This window comes from Lutjanus erythropterus, chromosome 10 (assembly GCF_056507025.1).
Source record: "Lutjanus erythropterus isolate fLutEry1 chromosome 10, fLutEry1.hap2, whole genome shotgun sequence".
In the NCBI taxonomy this organism is placed as follows: Eukaryota; Metazoa; Chordata; class Actinopteri; order Lutjaniformes; family Lutjanidae; genus Lutjanus; species Lutjanus erythropterus.
Genome location: NC_139326.1, coordinates 26,133,136 through 26,152,998, shown reverse-complemented (window position 1 = coordinate 26,152,998; position 19,863 = coordinate 26,133,136). Strand labels below are relative to the sequence as shown.

At 38.5% G+C, this 19,863-nt stretch overlaps 1 protein-coding gene across 2 annotated transcripts in view; it reads left to right on the top strand.

Annotated features, from left to right (window-relative positions):
- Nucleotides 1-19,863, top strand: part of unc5ca (unc-5 netrin receptor Ca) — a 258,799-nt gene that overhangs the window by 122,993 nt on the left and 115,943 nt on the right. For both annotated transcript variants that reach the window (XM_084728798.1, XM_084728797.1), the window contains exon 2: nt 2,401-2,637. In XM_084728798.1, coding sequence (XP_084584924.1) covers nt 2,401-2,637 — 237 coding nt within the window. The remainder of the gene's footprint in view (nt 1-2,400; nt 2,638-19,863) is intronic.

Below are 19,863 nucleotides of genomic sequence, written 5' to 3'. Positions count from 1 at the left end.
GTTATCTATTGATAAACAGTAAGTTATCAATTGATAAATGCTGCAGCTTCTCAAGACCAAGAAAAGCCTTGTCCATCATTTCCCAACTGCTGGAAAAGTGAAACTGGTTAGTCCTGAAGCAAGCAGAGTAGGAGAAGCTAATGTTAAGCTAATGCTAACATTAATGCTAGTGTTTCGCCTTTACAACGTCAGCTCTGGTGTGATCCTGTCCCTTCCAGAAGTTACGTAATCCAGCCTTCAATTGCAGTGCGTTTTTGAATGATTCCACGCTCCAATCCAACTTTGAAGTTCTCTGATTATTAATCAATTTTTCAGGAGTTGAAAACAAGTATTATTTTCAGCATGTTCTTAGGCATCCACTGTCAATCCCATAATGCTTTGGGATGGCTCCGTTGACCCATTACAGGCTGCGTTTCAGACTTGTGTGGAGGACTGTTCAATATAATGATACTTTTCGTGTGCCAAGAGAAAAATAGATATTTCCCTCAGTATAAAATATTTCTAGTAGGTTATTTCCATTTTACTTCTAATTAATTCTCCAACTTAATTTACTGTTTAGTCACAAACTACTTTAATCATCTCTGTTCTATTCTCCACACTGACACACCAACACATGCACACAGACACCGGCTCGCCCTGACCCGCCTTTGTTTCTCTCTCCCTCTACAGTCTGCATCTTATCTGTTCACTTTCTTCATCAGCAGGATGTTTTATTTAGTCACGCAAAACAGTACAGCTCACATTTTGGATTTCTTCACCTGCAACGCTGTTTCCACAGCAGCAGCTGAGCCTCATGTGGAGGAGGCAGGTTGTTAATGAAGTCGCCAATTAAAATGATTGAAACCACTGTGGCACCTGACATCGGCACCATCCAGGTGTACTTACAAAACAACCACATAAGTAGACATGTGCGTTAAACTGGAGACTCTTTCTCCGTGTTTCTCTGCCGCGTCTGTGTGTAACTGTCAAACTCTTCTCACACAGGAGAGTGAACAGGTGAGGGAGGGGAGACTGTCTATTAATCAGTCATGCATGGTTTTTGGATAGATAAAAAAATTAAGATATCAAAATGGGTAACAAAATAAACTTGGGTAGTCTGTGTGTGTGAAACAGACAGACAGGTCCGCTGTCATGAGTTTGTGAGGGATAAACAGAGAGATGGTCACGTCTAGAAGGGAATCCCAGACCTACGAAAGAGTGCAGGAGTGATCATTTTAACAGAAACACTGATGTTGACTTTTATTTATTTATTTTTTATGTGTTTCATATCTAATGTTGTTTGTCATTTGTGGCAGTTCTGCTCAATGTCACTTAAGTAAAAGGAGAAAAGAGAACGTGCATTTTATTTGTGAGATTCATGAAGCATGTGGCAATTATGTATAGACCATTTTTTCACAGAAGTTTGTACATATATCATCATCAAGATATAAAATTAATCATATTGTGATAGAAGATTTTGTCCATATCGCACAGCACAACACATTCTGCAATGGAATAATATAAGATCAACTTCCCAAAAACTTGCAGTGATGACAGTAATGAGCTCAACCCCACGGTCCGCGGTATTGTCCCGCAAGTCGTTGCCACGTCAGCAGACTTCTAGTGCCAAATATTAGCAGGATTGTTTTGTGTATGTAGTATGTAACCTTTTTTTTGTTTCAATCCTTGCATGTTTCTGTATATATTCATTTAAACCTTATGTGTGTTGTCATTAAGTGGTCTGTATCTTTGGGGATTTGTGCATGTAGACTCAAACTGACACACATGAGATGAATATGTGTTTTTGTAAGTAGTTGTTCTGTAAAGTGTTGATGGGGGAATACATCGGAATTTCCATTTGTTGGTGATTAATGTATCAGCATCCCATAGAGGAAGGGTGCACACCTGCACAGTGCCTTGGTGAGATTTGGGAAGTGAGTGTTGGCTCCACTGTGAGCCTCAGCGCCATATGTCATCCATAACTCCCCTCTCTGTGTAGGTTTGCAGAGATGCAATAATCACAAGCTCTCTTTTATATAAATGACTCTGATAGCCAGAAGGTTTCCAGAAATGGACACGACAATCAGGTGCTGATTAAAGGTGCATTTTATGGCTCAGTGGAAGAAAATTGTACTCGGTCCAGGTCACCGACTTGAGACATGGCAATTATTAGTGATCAAATGAGAACGGCATTGTCTCGTACACCCTCCGTTCAGGGGACAATGCTGCTCACTGGTGTGAATCACAGAACGATAATGAATGATTGGAAGAATGCAGCATTTCCTCCCTGAACCATCTTCTGTGCCTGTTAAGGCCACAAAACAAGTCAATAAAACAAAGACTGATTGAACTGGAATAAAATCTCTCCTGAATAGAAGTGACCCTCCTAATGCTAACCTCTCTGTTTTCCTCCTCCTGCAGTGAGAGATGATGATGATTTCCTGAGTCTGAGTGAACTCCCAGAAACTTTCCCCTCCGACCCGCCGGAGCCCTTACCTCACTTCCTGTTCGAACCTGAGGAAGGCTACATCGTCAAGAACAAACCCGTCAATCTCTACTGTAAAGCAACACCTGCCACACAGATTTACTTCAAGTGCAACAGTGAGTGGGTCCATCAGAAAGACCACACTGTGGAAGAGAGGGTGGATGAAAACTCAGGTGAGTGAAGTCTAACAGATGCACACAAACATACACACAGATCCAACCACAGATTTACTTGAAGTGAAATAGAAAATGGATGGAACAGGCCTTCCTGTTAAAAAAAAAGAGTAGAAACAACATTAAAGGAAAACTGCCATGCAGACAGAGTATTGAGAACAGGCACTGTCAAGCATTTTTTGTTTGAGTCAGGACGTTTTTGACAGAAAACACTGGTGCAAAAAGAAACCTGTGACATATTAAGTGCTGTTTCATGTTAGTTCACATACAGGAGAATTGCTTTTTAAGATACACACCCAAACTCAGACAAAAACTAACATAGCATGAATGCACAGCTGATGTTGGCACTAGACTTGATAACATTCAACAGTGATACATATACATAACATATATAATATGCATATATTACAACAGATGTTGCTTCCTAGATGGTTTGTACTATATGTGTAATTTAAATGGTATTTTAATATATCTAACATGCACAGGTGTAAATTAACCTCTTTATGCCACATAGAGGTAATATGCATCATCTGAAAGGTTGGAACCTGAAGAATCATTTGAGGTGCAGCACTCTGTGTTTTGCTAGTCATAAATTGACAATAAACATTGTGTTTTCTTTCAGCACCTATTCAAATTTTGAATATTTAGCATGTATAAGGGCTTTATGGAACATTATGAACATTATGGGTGAAATACACTGTCTGGCCAGAAAAAGTCACACACTCTAATATTTTGCTGGACCGCCTTTATCTTTGATTAGGGCACGCATTCACTGCAGTTGGACCGCTGTGCAAAGTTTTCTCCAGCACATCCCAGAGATTCTCAATGGGGTTAAGGTCTGGACTCTGTGGTGACCAATCCATGTGTGAAAATGGTGTCTCATGCTCCCTGAACCACTCTTTCATAATTTGAGCCCGATGAATCCTGGCATTGTCATCTTGGAATATGCCCATGCCATCAGGAAAGAAAAAATCCATTGATGGAAAAACTTTCATTCAGTATATTCAGGTAGTGAGCTGACCTAATTTCTTTGGGCACGTAACGTTGCTGAACCTCGACCTGACCAACTGAAGCAACCCCAAATCATAACACTGCCCCCACAGGCTTGTACAGGATATGGTAGGCACTCGGCATGATGGGTACATGACCTTTTTCCAAGATTTTTTTTCAGACAATATTTCTTCCTCGAAGATGATGGTTCACCACTATCCTTCCAGCTTTTAATAATATGTTGAACAGTTCTTAACCCAGTTTTAGTAGTTTCATCAATCTCCTTAGTTGTTTTCTTTGCTTAATGCAGGGCAATAATTTGACCCTTCTGAAACAGAGTAACAACCACAGGATATGTCTTCTGACATGACTGTGTAAGAAAAGGGAATCTTCTCACTTGATTATCCAAATTTGCTTAGTTAAATCCAGGTGGTGACTTTTTTTTTGCCAAGCAATGTATATTATGGTCATTCCTGTGCTCTATTCTGTCTCATAAGTTGTTGTAGTGATATTTGGGTTGATACCATTTATTGCACAAATTTGGCACCAACTATTTTGACATCTTGAGAATTTATAGTAAATGTCAAGAATCCCTCCAAAACACCACATTAAGACACCAAGATCCATCCTCTGAATGCCCCAGGTCTCTAGTTTGCAGTTGTGGAGTTTCATAATGCTGTGATCATCCAAGAGGTCACAATAAGTCATTTTATAAAGTCAAGTCAAGTTTAAAAAAAAAAAAAAAAATGTTTCACTACAATGTATGTAGCCACTATAGGAACTACCATCATTACACATAAATACAGTTGGGCTCATTGAATCTCCAGAATTCTCATCTGTCCAGTCATACCCAGTTCATGCAATTTTAATACTGTTTAGGGACCCTGGTATGCAGGAATATTTAGATAGAATAGGGAAAAAAATAACACATTCATACTGCATGCAAACAAGTGCATGTTTTTCCAAAACTGCATGGGATTAGCATAAATAGGTCATGTGTATAAGGGGGAGATTTGTGAATATCCGATGAACTGATGTTCATTCATCGATCCTTAGGTGAGAGGTTAAGGGACCACTGTAAAAATGTCCATATCATTTTTTTCCTCGCCAAAATTTAGCTTAGCTTTTAAGCATTATTTAGCCCATTTCCAACAAGCTATACATAGTTGGTGCCAATTGATCCCTTAGGTCTTCTAGTTTTAGATGATCTTTACTCTTTGTAACTGAGAGAGGTAATGTTAGGACTGAGGCATCCTAGTAGAGCTGAAGAGCTTAAAATCAAGTCCCTCTTTTTCCCTCTTTGCTGCATTTTTCTTTTGAGCCTGACGCTGATGATATTTTGCTCTGTGTGACATAAAATTGTGACAATCCAGGGGATGTAGCCAACATTTTTCCCAGGTTGCCTCTTCAGTTACTGTAAGCAAACAGGTTAAACCTATTATTCAGATGTTTAGTTATTTGCACAGAAAGCTGGGTCACATGTCAGGTATGTGTACGCAGCTGTCCCACCACCAGTGCTGTATACTGCGATGTTCACAGGACAGTTTAATAGGATCCACAGTGTTGTACTGGACTGCAGCCAAACTTCCACACTTGTCACTTGACAGCACATGGTATTACTCTGCTGGCTAGGTAATGATGAATCATGCTGTTGTGCTTTGGCAGGAAGACAAAGACGTACACAATCTGCTTTCTTAGACTTAAGGTTGACATGAGCTCTGCTTATGGGTCTCCACCTGCTTGTTAATGAGCTGGAGTCCCCAGAGTGAGTGATTAAACACAGGCTGAAAACAGTTTGAGAACTCCTGATATATAGAGCCTGCTAAATGAAATACACAGAGGGGTCAACAGTAGCACAAGTCAGAATCTGGCTGTTTGAATTGCTGTGTTTTTTTTTTTCCCTTTAGAAATAAGGGTTCCAAATGGGCTCTCTCAGAAGGGCTGGGGCTGAGCATTTGCTTTAAACAACCTTCCTTTTTTTAAAGAAAGGGTTTGTCAAGGGTTTTTGTCAGACTTCCTTCCTTTGCTAAGAACCCTTTTAATGCAAAGAACCATTTTTAGGATGAAGACATACGGTTCTTTGTAAGAACCATCAGGAGACAAGAGGGTTATTGGTGAAACCTTTGGTAGAACACCATGGCTGGGTTCTAGGTGAAACCTATAAAAAAGTTCTCTGTAAAAACCCTGGGTGCATTCTAGATAAAACCACTGAGATATAAAAGGTTTCTCAATAGAACACCCTGGATAGGTTCTAGATAAAATCCCAAATACTGGAATATATAAATGTTTGGGTTGGGTATGAAACCCTTGGGATGTAAAAGGATTCTCTGGAAATACCTTAGGTGGTTTCTGGATGAAACCCTTGGAACATAAAATGGATGGGTTCTTGAAAGCACCCCTAAAAGGTGGAAAGGTTCTCTGTAGACCCTCTCATAGGGGGTTCTGGGTGGAACCATTTCACCATGGAGGTGTCCTCTGTAAAACCTTTCATAGGGGCTTCTGGGTGGGTCCTTTTACAGATAGTTCAAGGTATGACCCTTTATGTTGCATTCTAGGTAGAACCCCCTGAAACCAGAAAGATTTCTCCTTTTAATGGTTCTGCGGTACGGTTCTATTAGCACTTTTATTTCTAAATGTGCAGTGCATATTTTATGCCACTTTAATATCTGTCAGTACGTCTATTGCATTGTGTCTGTGAGGAAGCAGAACTTTTGATTCTGTCTCAGCTCGAGTTGACACATCGACTTGCCCACCAAAGATTTCCCTCTGTAATACAAAGCAGACCCTGGAGCCAAACATGGGGCTGTGTATATACGTGTATACGTGTGTGTTCTTTGGTGTCCTGGTTGCTGAGTGGGTCTGAGTCTACAGAAGCAGCTGAGCAGTACAGCTTGATGTCTCCCCTGATTCAGCTGTCACACATGAATAGTCAAGGAAGGAGAGAATAAATACAACAAAACCAGCGAGAGGTAAACACGAGAGAAGTGAAACAACAGGTACAAATATAGAAATGTGTACACAGTGATGCACAGTGGCAAAGAATACTAGAAGAGAGGAAAAGAATAATGCTTAAGTCTCTGTTGGAGGTTGGGTTTCTTTTCAAACTACAAAATACTCCACTTCTAACCCTTGTTTATTGTCTTCAACTCTATAACTTCTTTTGTTTTTGGTTTTTTAAACATGTTTCTTTTGAAGAGATTTATCCTCTTTTCATCTCCCTCCCTGGTTTCTCCCAGCCCTACATCGTTGTGAATATTTAATCACTGCTCTTTCTTCTCTTGTTTTTTCTTTAGCATTTTCCGTTTTTTTTCTTTTCCTCTGTTTGTTTTCATTTATCTTCCTCTTTCTCTTGTGTCATCTTTAAACTTGCTTTTTTAGTTCACCCTCTTTGTCTTTTGATTCCTCTCCTATCTTTGTCCTTTATCTCCTAAAAGCTTTCGGTGCCCTGAGGAGGTTTTTCACCTTTCATCTAGTAAGATGGAAAGGTGGCATCATCTCTTTTGTACAAGTCTTTCTTTTACAGCCTTTTTTGTTGTTTTTGAGTGAGATGTGGGGTGTTTGTGTGCCACAGTAGCTTGTTTAATCTGAATATGAACACATTTTACCTGGCCATAATCTGAAGTTAAAGGGATAATATGGATTTTTTTGAAGTGGGGTTGTAAGGTTAGGTACTTATTGATTGTCAGTGTATTAGGCTATGTACAGTAGATGTAAGGCGACATGCACCCAGTTTTGAGAAGCAGAGAGAAGTACCAGCACAGGTGCTATTAGCAATGTGCTGCTGCTGTATCAAGCGGCAGCTATTAAATTCTATTTTGCTTTGAAACTTTTCTTTTTTTTAGATCTGCCATCAATAGTTAACATATAGAGAGTCAAGCCTAACCACTGGCAAAATTTAGAGTAAAAGGCCAAAGACAGAAATGCTATGACACATGTCATAGATAACAAAATGTTCATCAAATACACTTGTTTCTTTCTTTTTTTTTTTAAAATTGAATGTATGGGCTACACATTTGTACAGCTGGAGAATGTAAGAAACCCTTTAGGCCTATAGCCATGATAAATGAATATTTTTTTTAAAAAAAGTACCATCAGTCATTTCCATTTCATTTTCTCTCAAAGCCACAGGCAACCACTGGAGAGGGGCAAGAGAGCCACATTACTAAAATGGAACATTTTGAGTTGCTAAAACATGTTTTGTTGCTGACCCTGTTCACAGCGGTTCATTGCTTAGTTTCCCTGCTGGTGCTCCTCCTTGCTCCCACAAACTGGGATGGTGCCAACTGGCGACTGTAATATATTGACTTTCAGTAAGTACCTCATAGAACTACACTTCAATCATCCGAACTATCCCTTTAAGCTGACCACATACAGCGTATCTCCAGTAAGAATGTATTGTCATCTTCCATTCTCTATTTTGACTTTTCTCCTCCCATCTCTCTGTGTTCATTACTGACATCATGTGCAGCTGCTAGTCATTTATTAGTCTCCCATCAGCCACTCATTTGCTAGCTGCTGGATTCCAGACGGTGCGTTATTGAGGGGAAATTCTGCTCAATTAACGACCCATGGATTTCGCTCTCGTACTGTATGCGATGGCCACCATGAGGTCTTTCGAGGACTGTGTATAACAACATCAAGTCCAATTTATTCCTGTCATTAATTTTGATGGATGTCTTGCAGTCACATTAACCAACGGTGTGTCATTTTGTATGAAACCTAAGTTTTTAATTTTATTTAATTCCACTTTAGAGTTATCTTTCTGATTTGAAATAACCCTCAGCCCTGTTTAAAACCATAATTTGGTTTAAATGTTTGGTCTGCTTAAGATATGCTTTAATTTCTGCTTAATTTATATTGTACAAAGCCATCATAATGTCACGTTAATAAAAAATTGATTGGCTGCTTGCTACTTTGTACTGCTCCAGGACACTTAATCTCTTAAGCACACCATAATCCATACAGATATACACATAAAAATATAATGAATAAATAAAAAAACTGGGGGCATTATGCAATATTAAGAGCAGCTGTGGTTTGGAGATGCCTGGAACTGAAGAATTTTCCAGGAAAATGGCTCTCTGAGTTTTCTTTTGTTTAACAGAGAATATGTAACGAGCAAAGTTTGCTGCAGCGCTGCTTTTTGATACAGATTTCATTTTTCTCTGAGCTCAACAGATCACGGCATGCAGTGCAAAAAAATCCCAACAACAAACAAACGAAGAGATCAAATAGTGATATTCTAATATAATGAAACTTCCATCATGACTTCAAAGCATTTAGGTCACTTAAGAACAAAAGGAAAATAAGATTATGAAGAGACTGTGAATACTAGATACACATTATGCAACATAGTTTGAGTGAACAACATAGAGAGCCACTGTAGGTCTGTGCCTGGTGAATACTCAGTGTGTGTGCACTGTTTATCTGTGTGAAAACCTAAACTCTGTAAGCTGTTTTCTCCTCTTTGTTTCCTGCTGTTTCACAGACACAGCTAGAAGCTATGGCCCCCATACTGCTTTTATTATCTCTGTCTTCTCACTCTCTGTCCCATCCTCTCCCTTTCTTCTTCCCTTTCTCTTTCTCCTTCCTTTCTCTCTGCTCCATGCTGGCTTGTGCTCTACTCTAATTTCCACTGAGTGAAATTGGAGAGAGCAGAGGCAGATAAAACCTGAGCTTGAGAAAAAAGAAGTAGGGGATGATGGAGGGATGGCGATCGAGGGTGCCTTTGAGAGGGCTGGAAAGGCCAACACATATCAGGGAGTCACACTGAGGAGAAAGATGATATGAATCCTGCTGTGCTGTTTTGCTTTCTCTTTCTCTTTCTCTCTCCCACTCTTTCTGTCCTCCTGTGTTTCTCATCCTTTATGGAAGGAACAGTAAAGTCAGCTTAAGCGCTGAAACGCGTCGTCTGTTTGATCTCAGGGATCAAGATAAAAGAAAAAAAAAGTAGAAATATACATAACAAAAGTTAGAACATAAATGATACAAGCTTGAAAGTTTTTTTTAAAAATAATTTTCCAAGGTTTTTCTTGTCAAACAAATTGATGAAAATATTTTTTTTTCTTGTCATATGTTAAAAAAGGAAAGAAAAGGATAGGATAATGAGTTATTAGATGATAGCAAGGATGAATTTGAGAAAGTTGAATAAAATAAACAATGTGGAAGACAGGTGAAAACAAAAGGACAATGATCTACAGTGTTTGAGATTTATAATGAGACGCAAAATTAACACTATGGCACTTAATATAAATCTTATAATGCATCACATAAGCCAACATAATGCATCAACAATTATAGATAATTCTTCATAATCATAAAGCATCATTATATCTAACAAAAGCCATACAGCATCATAAATATGACTGCAATTCTTCATAATCACAATAGACCTTTTTCATGACAGACAGTTTGACTTGTTATGACAAGCAGAAAATGCACCAGCGTAATTAACTGCATTAACAATGGCTCTGTTTCGTTTAGTGTTCCCTGTCTCTTAGTATTGTGCATGCTGGCTCAAAGGATTAATGAGACACTCACAGAACCTAACTACCATTAACGATATTTGTTCCACCTGTGTTTTTCTTACTATGACAACTTTATAAGAAGCAGGGCTGTCACTGTAAAATAAAATCTAGACTAAATACAAACATGTAATCCTTTAGAATTAATTCAAGCACATGTAGCCTGTTGTAAAATATGTTTCAACTGTGTTCACGCAAGATTTTTCTCCTAAATAATTTCTGTGAGGAATGAGGCACAAACAGACCTTTTTCAAGGCAAACATATTGAAATAAAAGGGTAAACACAGGTGTTACCAGTCATACTAGTTAAAGTTCTGTTCCATTCAGGTCAAACAGAGTCAGGATGCTGCTATTGTGCATGTTGATTCTGCTCCACTAAATGGAACGGGACCTGAATTAATTTCATTGGTAACAGTGTTTACTTTACTGTTTTAATATGGGTGCTGTGAAACAGGTTTATTTGCTGCTGCATTCATTTGTGAAGAATCCAATCAGATTAAACTCTGACATGCAAAAATGTGAAGTTCTCAGATGTCCTTAAAGCAATAATATGCACTCTTTGCACTGAAATATATAAAAACTCTAGATATACGTTATATATTTTTGTTAAGTTGTGTACTTATGCTAAATGTTTCCAACAATGTACAAACAGAAAAAACTGTAATTCAAGCCAATGGTGCATTTCTAGCCATTGCTAACTAGTTTCTAGTTACTTAACTTCAACTGTAACTTCAGGGAAAACAGGGGCTACATCTGCTATGTCAGTGAGTAAGGAAAGTAGTCAGTGTATATAACCCTAATGAGAATAAAACTTTAAATGAACATGATTTGTGCCTGAGTCATGTCAGATAGATTTTCATCAGCAATGGTGTTTTTTTTGGTTTATTGAAGAAAACAATTCTCACGTTCCCACGCAACTTCACACTGTCATCAAAGCACGTCTTTTGTAATTGTTTTAATGTGACAGAAACCCCTAGAAGCAGAAATTACATATTGTGTGTTGAACCGTTTGGAGAAATAATGCTAGCAGCAGAGAAGGAGGGATGCTGCTTGTCTGCATCGTGTGCAAGAAAAATAATACACAGTAATGATGATAAAGTGCTAAAAAAAATTTTTTTTAAAGCATCTAACTGGAATTCTGTTGTTAGCCTGCTAGCACAGTTTGCGCTCCCATTTCTGCTCATGCTGTTTTGCTTTCCTGCCTGGTTTTGGCGCAGCGCTGGAGTGGATTTCACCCAGTGAAATCTGGTCTGATTGTGTTTAAATTGCAGTGCCTGTGCTGCTTCACTTAACTGACAAGCTAAAGTTACAACTGTGTTTTACAGAGTGAACAGGCGGACAGTGTGTGTGTCAGGAACACCCCTCGCTGGAGTACAAGGCATTATCTGCTGGTTTTACACTGAGAATTTTAAATTCACACATGAATTTGGATCTTTTTTCAAACTTTCAGAGGTTTTTTGAATTATAATAAAAGTGGGTAGAATATCCTGTTTTCTTTGTAAGGGATGGGAATTGTAGCTATGTGAGCGTCATGACAGCTCAATAAATTACTTGGAATGTAGTCACATGGAGCCTCATCTGGAGAGTGGGTAAACCAAGTGAAGGTCATAGGCAAGGGTAGGAGGCAGGGGAGCGGAGAGGGGAGGGAGCAGTAGGATGGCCTAGGGGTCAGTGAGGTCAGCTTCCAACTGGAGAGAGCAGGCTTGATTCCCTAAGAAGCTCCACTGCCTGCCACAGTATCCTTGAGAAACAGAGTTAACTCAACCTGCCACTGGGTCTCCAACTCCTCCCTCCAGCAGGAAAGGAACATTTAAAGGACATATCTGTAATATCTTTACTGTAATAAATAAATAATAAAATGGACATGATATGTCATCAGAAATGAATGAATGAATTTATTTGCCCATTTCACATTGATTAGAGTTACAATTAATGCTGAATGTTCGCTGAATTATTAATTGTCTGTTTATGAGATGTAAGGAATCATCAATAATCTTTTTAGAGGGAGCAGATATTTCTTAATGTTACATTAAGGAATATGTTAATGGAGTCTGGCAGGCAGGGGGCAGGTAGTCACTGAATTCAAACTCTGGAGTGTGTATTTTTTTAAGCAGTGGGCTTTTGTTTTCAGGACAAAAGGTTTAATTTCACACTAAACATGATCAGTTTACAGTGTGCAACTTGTCGTCACTTGTTATTGTCAAATTATAATGTTGTGCTCGTCTTGCACTCCTGCAGTGTTCCTGCAGCCTGCCTGAGCTCTGAGTCTGGAGAGGACAGGATGGCGGAAACAACTCACTTCAAACCATACATTGTACATTAAATAGGATTTCAAACTATTTAATATATTGTCTGTGGCTCCAACTTTCTATTTGGATGGCAGTACTCATTTTGGAGGTGCTATTGATACAGATTGCTCCTTTAATAAAGTGCTTAGAACCAAAACAAAAAAGCCAAATTAAACCAACATGCCTCCCTGTAGACAGGCACTTTAATACAGTAGCTTTATTAGCAGCGGCATTTGCTAAAACATGCTTACCATATCTCCATCTGAATTAATGTGACTTGAGGTGAAAAGCAGCATAATTTGTCTCGATCGCATATCTTATTGTGAAGGGCATTTCCAGTGTTTGCTTAAGCAGCATGCGTACGACCTCAGTATATCTCCATTAGCCTTGAAGTGTGCTAATGACATATTGTGTACCAGGTTACTTACTTTGTCTCCATTAGCCAAAGTGTGAATGGTTATTAGTCTGCTAGCACTGACCTGTGACTCCACATCTACACACACACACACACACACACACACACACACACACACACATATACATTATTGGCACACACAGTATTGGCCGGGGTGATTTGTGACCTCTTTCCCTCCTTTGCTGCCATCTCACTCGTATTGATTTCCTCTCGTCTTTTCCTCCGTCTCTCCTCCTTTCTCTTCCTCCTAATGTTTCTCCTCTCTTTCTCTGGCATCACTCCCACTCTCCTCTGCCTTCCTTCCTTTAGCTCTCTTACCTTTTTCCCTTCTTCTCCCATGTCGAATCTCCTTTGTCTTTGTCTGTCTCTTTCTGTCCGTCTCCCCCTCTCCTTTACGCTGAGATTGTTCGATTTCAATTATTAACAACCATCAAGATTTATAAAAGAGGTCAATTAGCTTCTGTGCCAGTGACTCCTGGTGTTTGTTTGTATTGATTTTGTACGTATATACAACTGTGTTTATTGGCTGATTGTGTGTGTTTGTGCTGTATCTGTGTGCATGACAGATAATGTTTTATTTTGTGTTAAATTGTGTGTGTGTGTGTGTGTGTGTGTGTGTGTGTGTGTGTGTGTGTGAAAATGTAGTGTTTGTGTATTCTTATTTTCCTGTTTGTGTGTGTGTATATTTTCGTGGAAGACTTTCTCTCGTGTCCTGAAACGTCCTGGTTCACTGCCTCTGTAGAGCTACTGGAGGACACAACTGTGCACACTCAAAGTCGTTCATATGTACACACACACACGAGCGCAGCAGAGGTATTCAAACATGGACAGGGAGGGACTGTGATGATCAATCAGTGTCGGAGTGAGAGCCATTAAGAGAGTATACACATACCCACACACATGCATGTGTGCACACACAGATGACTGTATGCGTTGTGAGTGTTGAGTTGGTCACAGAACAGTGACTCTGTTCTGTCGTTGTCCTGGATGAGTTCCCACCGTAGGCGTAGAACTCAGTCAACCCTTGCGCTCTCACCCTTTTGTCACAACGTCTCTCATCCTGTTGTCATTTGACTTTTTCAATTCCACTCCTCTGTCTGTCTCTATCTTTTTCCTTTCAGAACATTAATGTAATAATTCATAGAGGGCCTTCAGGTAAATGCAGCAGACCGTGTCCTCAGATCTCGAGCACTGACTGCAAAATGCATTTCTAAATGTACGACTCGACCAATGTGATTTTTAGTTTTGCATATTTATAACAGCCATTACTATTAAAGTCCTGATGAAATGGCATTTCCAGAGTACCTAGCTTCCGTTTTGTGACATATTTCCGAGTGAAACGGCACAAGGGATTTAGATTTGAATGTTGAAAAGTGGGCGTGTCCCGGTGTAATGTGCTGAATCTAATGAATCTTAGCTCTGTGCTGCTAAAAGTTGAGGATTGATTGATTGGATGTCATGATATTATTGTTTTAAATTGGTTTGTTCAAGCTTACGTGAACACGTTTTACAGATAGAAAACATGATTGATATGATTGAAAACACTTGTAATATACAAATCGATTATTTTTAAATTTTTTGGATTGTTAAATAGATGCACAATATGTGATCTAAAAGGGTTTAAAGCCTTTTCTCCTGGTTTATACAACTGATCAACATTGTGCTTGCATATTTTACACAGTAGCATACACACTGTTTATCTTACTCAGTATTAGATAGTAGCTACACGTTTCCCTATTTCTTGTTTTGTTTTGTTTTTTGATGATGGTGGTGAAGAATGATCATTTCAAATGTCAGTCTGAAATCTTTGTTGGTGTTTGACTGTCAGGTCCTGATTTAATGAAGGTAGATTTAAACTGTAGCACAGATGTACTTCAGGTAGACATCTACAGTCATTGCACAAAACTGTCTGGTTTTTAAGAAGGACTTATCAGCCATAAATTCAGGATAAGACTGACTTTTTTGCAAACTAAAAAATGAACAACTGCCACTCCAGCAGAGAATATTTATATAGAACATTTTACTGGGAAAGTTCAACTGTAAAACTGCAGTAAAAATACATAAGATTAAAACCTCAGCACAGTGTGGAAGTTTCGCCGAGCTGAGATAATGTGGCTTCTTAATGTGGCAGGACGTAGTACTTCTGCTAACTCGTCAGTCTATTTTCCTTGGGCAAATAAACATGGCTGATGATGTCCTCACTGCTGTATATTTCCAGTGGGTCTCAGTCGAAGCTTCATGATATTATTAGCCAATTATGAGCCACATTTTCCTCAGTTATTGTCATTTTGTGCTGCTGGCCAGCTGGTGTCACTGATTGTTATGTGGAAACATGGCTCTTTGACCCGAGTTAACCTGGGGGATTTTTTATTTTTTTTATGCTTAAAATAAGTAAGTCTACATTTTTGTGAAACTAACTTGCATTAGACTAATGCGGGCAAGTTTTCCATGAAATCTGTCACCCATCTGTAGATATTCACAATAACATATTTTAGCCTCTGAGCAACATGTAATTATTAATTTAACAAATTATTCAGGCTGACTTAACTGACCCTTTCTATAGAAAAAAATATTAACTTCATCATACTTTAAAAAGGGACAATTCTGCACTTTTCTCAAGAATGTCCAGTCAGTGCTGATGGTCCATGAAGTCAATTTAGCCAATAAATTCTTCTTATAAATTCTCCTGCTGCAAAATCAGTTGTTCTCGCTCCATCTGCTGATGTCACAGGATGCGAGAAACAATTACAGGCTATTTTAGCTCTGATTTCTAGTCTCTGCCTCTCAGTAGCCAGGGGGTGTGCTAACTGAGTAAATTTGTCACCTAACGCTATGTATTGACAACCAAAGCTAAATTTCCCTTTAAGTCTTTTTTCTGGTCACCGTCTCCAGGTGAGATGTATTTAGCTTGATTTTGGACACCAGCACTGGCATCAGATGTACTTTGGCTTTCATCACATTAGCAGGTTTTGAAGGTGGTGACTGCGGTATGGCAGGGTAGCAGCAGTCTGCTTCAAAGCAGCTTCAAAGCCTGAATTAATCCCTGTAGGGAAATTGTGTTTTCACTCGCAGCTCCTCCACAGGGAGGTCAGAGTACCGGGTCACTTACTGAACAACACCCCTGGAGGTGGTCGGCATTCAGTGAACTGCTCACAAACACTTCAGCTGGGCAGATGTTCAGAACCGGAGACTCAAAGTTGTAACTTACTCATTTAAATAAAGAGGAGAAAACAATGTTGTAATATTAATTCTATGTCTATGAAACAGTTTTTATATATAAAAAAAGGAACATAATGCACTTCTTCACAGATGTGGTATCTGTTGCAGTGTTTATTGCGTCATTGTGTCCACACTGTGTATGTGTCTACTCTGACCTCATGTCTTTGTCTTTTGTCAGACTCTCTCCTTTTGTGGCACTGATGAAATAATAATAGCCAGTGTTGACTTTTTCTGTATCTCTGGTTCTTTATCCCTGAAGGCCTGTCTGTTTGACCTGTCACTGATCACATTTAGACACCACAAAGCTTTTGAGTGCTTTTTCACCATGTCCCCTTATCTCTTTCCTATTCTAAACCATTTCGCCTCGTCTGTTTTCATGTCTGACTCGCTTTCTTCTGTGTGTGTTTTTCTTTCCGTCTCTGGTTCATTTGATTCAAAGAACTCAAGACTTTACACTTTTGTCTGCGTCATTACAGTTTTTGTCTGCTTTCTTCATCTACGTATTTCTGTCAAAGCGCAGTGGGGGATAGAGAGACAGAGGGAAATGGAAAATAATATATCAAAAAGAGACAGAAAATGGACCAACAGAGTGAGCGGGTTTAACAGCCAGGGAAATGGCAGGAAACATCTTTCGGTCTCTAACTGACAGCATTTTGCTCCAATTGCAATGTCTGAGTCTGTTTGTTAAAGCTGGAAAATCACACGTCGTGTACATATTCATTCTTTAAACCTAAAAATTCTAAAAACTTTGAATCAGATGGTTGAGATTGAATTTAATTGCCACTATGTCTTACGTAACACCACAAATGTATGTTTGTAAATGTTTCTAATTAGGAGCAAATCCAGTTAATTATAACAAACCCATTAATTTTGTTGACATTGCGTAGATTAACTAATTGACTCAAAATTTGTCTGCTTTTTGTTACACTTGTGTAAATCCATTTTTTGGAAAACATGCTTTTCCGCCTTCCTTATCTCTTCTGTGAAAAAAGCTGCTTATCATCATCTGGTTCTCCTCCAACATTTCTCCAGATTTGATAACATGGAAAAACTCATGTCTGTATGCTTCTGATGACACACATTCATTTGAGCTCTAACAAATACAGTTAAAGCCTTTTGTAAATAAAATTAGCCAAACTTGTTCAGAGTGGTGCACAGTGCATTTGGATGGAAATTCAGAAGTTTCTGGGACTTATTTGTACAGTTTTAGCTGTCAACTCCTATTGGGCATGATAACAATTTACCAAGTAGGTTAATTGTAGGGATTTGTGGATGTGGCAACATGGCTGACACTGGACTTATGACAACATGAGGTGTTTTCAGGTTTGCAGTCATCAACAATGTTGGATAGAGTTCCTGTCAAAGTAATTGGGAAAAGGAACTTGTAAGGGAACTTTTGCATTGCCAAAAATGAGAGGCAATATGCAATATCTTGCGCATGTTCAATCTGAGGGCAAACCTGCCTCCATTAAAACAGTAAACGGCCCATATAGCCTACAGTACATCATGTTTCAACCAGTGGTGGACAAAGTACTTGACACCAGTACTTGAGTCAAAGTATAGATACTCCTGGTCAAATATTTCTCAACTACAAGTGAAAGTTGCTCAGTCATAATTTTACTTGAGTTAAAGTACTGGAGTTCTTGCTTTTAAAAATACTTAAGCATTCAAAAGTACATGTTTTTAAAAATACTTAAATATTCAAAAGTACAAATTACAAAGTACATTTTCTAATATCAATACATGCTGTATTGTTTTCATGATGCATTTACAGAAGCTTGTAACTCTCTGAAACCATCTAATGATGCACTGACTTGCTTGTAGAACCACTCTGCTACACAAAGTCTATAGAAACACCTATAAAAACTTCAGCATAGAAATGCAATCAAAAACAAAACGGACAGCTGTTGTCAATTTCTGATGTAAATGTATTAAAATCACATCATAACATTCGATTGAAGATAACTGTAAGGAGTTCTCCAAGTCTGTTAAATAACTTAAAGGGGCAGTATATATACATGAATTATGTGATATTTTTCACCCAAATAAAAACAATTCAACTTTAAAAGCTACCTCAAAAATTAATAATTATAATAACATCTTGAGATTTCATTTTGTCTTTCTCCTGCCGTCACCATTACTGCTATTTGTTTGAATTGGTTTCAACATACAACTAATGAATCAGTTAGCTTCTGAAAACACACACCTACATACAAACTAAAAAGGTCCATAGGCTTTTCAAATCACGCAGACTCTCCCAGCCAATCTTCTCTGTAATTTACTCTTTTATACTGAAGGCAAAGTTTTTCAAACCTAAAAAGGCTCTCCACAGGCGCGGTGGACGGTGTTAGAGTATTGACTCAAAGAAAGGGACCTTCTTTCGATTTTGAAGCATCAAATGAGGACCAAAACTTTTTTTTCTGCTGCCACTCTACCTGTTTGGAGAGAGCTAAAAGGAATTTAAAAAAAAAAGGCATTGAAATGCTGTGAAATGTTACAAAACGGCGATTAATTGCTGTTTAAAAACAATAAAAAATAAGAGTTATCCTGACTGCCTAATATGTAAAACATGAATATTGCTCAACATTTAGTCATTATATGGACTGACCTGAAAAAAGGTGATTCCCCCCCCCCAGATGAGAATAATTTATAAAGGAGTATGTTATTATTATTATTAATAATAACATTAAACAAATAAACAGATACACAGAGATAACCTTTTCCCAAAATATTGATGGTTCAGTGCTGTTGGCACTGCAGTGAGCCATAGGGGCATCAACTTACACATGGGGTGTGTCAATGATTGTTTTCAGGTAATCAAAATATTATCAAAATCACAATATGGTCATGTGCAATATGTAATATAATATGTAATAATAATAATAGCAATATATAATATAAATCACAGAAGCTGCAATTTTTTGATCAAGGAAAAATGTGACACTAAACAGCATTAATGATGAATTACTGTAGTCTTATTCTGCATATGTAAAAAACAACAACATTTTTTTCTTTCCTGGTAAAGACCTCGACAAATGTCACATGATCATGATTTGAATTTTTTTTTCAGCGAAAATTGTGATGCAAAAATGATTGTGCATGAATCATATCACAATTCCTGTCAAAATGATGACAAATGATGATTTTTACCATATCCTGCAGCCCTAGCAAGTATTACAAACAGCCATGCATGGACAGACAATTAATTGTATATTTTTACTATTTTTTGGTGCCTGTTTACTCCCACCTCCCATTTGTCGCATAAAAAAGTCCAGACCTGACAAAGCACAGTGACACACACTCTTGTACTTTTACTCCCCAGCTGACAAGTAAACTTTTTTTATAAGAATTGACAGTTCAGGACTAAGAGAAATATTTGGGGCTCGTGTGCAGTTGTGTGATTGATAGAAATGTTTGTGACAGTATCCACTTGTCTTGATACTTGCCTTCCATTTTTCATCTTCTTCTTTCCCCTCACCTCCCCCAGATGACAGCAGCGGTTTTGTTGATGTGAGGTACTGTTGTGCTACAGAGACCCAGAATTCCATGCTTGTCTTCTCGTAACAGAATGACGTGGATGCTCTGAGCTCTGTGCCTAAACAAAATAAGACACCGAGTGATCTGGGACTTTTTGAGCCTCGGGTAATTTGGTCGTTTTCTGCCCAGCAACACCAGCTTTGTGAGCTTTGTATAGAAAACAGTGAAAACAGCTGGGAGTTTACTGGTTTCAACGCTCCAGATCTAGTGACATCTATCTGTAGCTTCTTTGTGTATTCCCACTTTTTTTTTC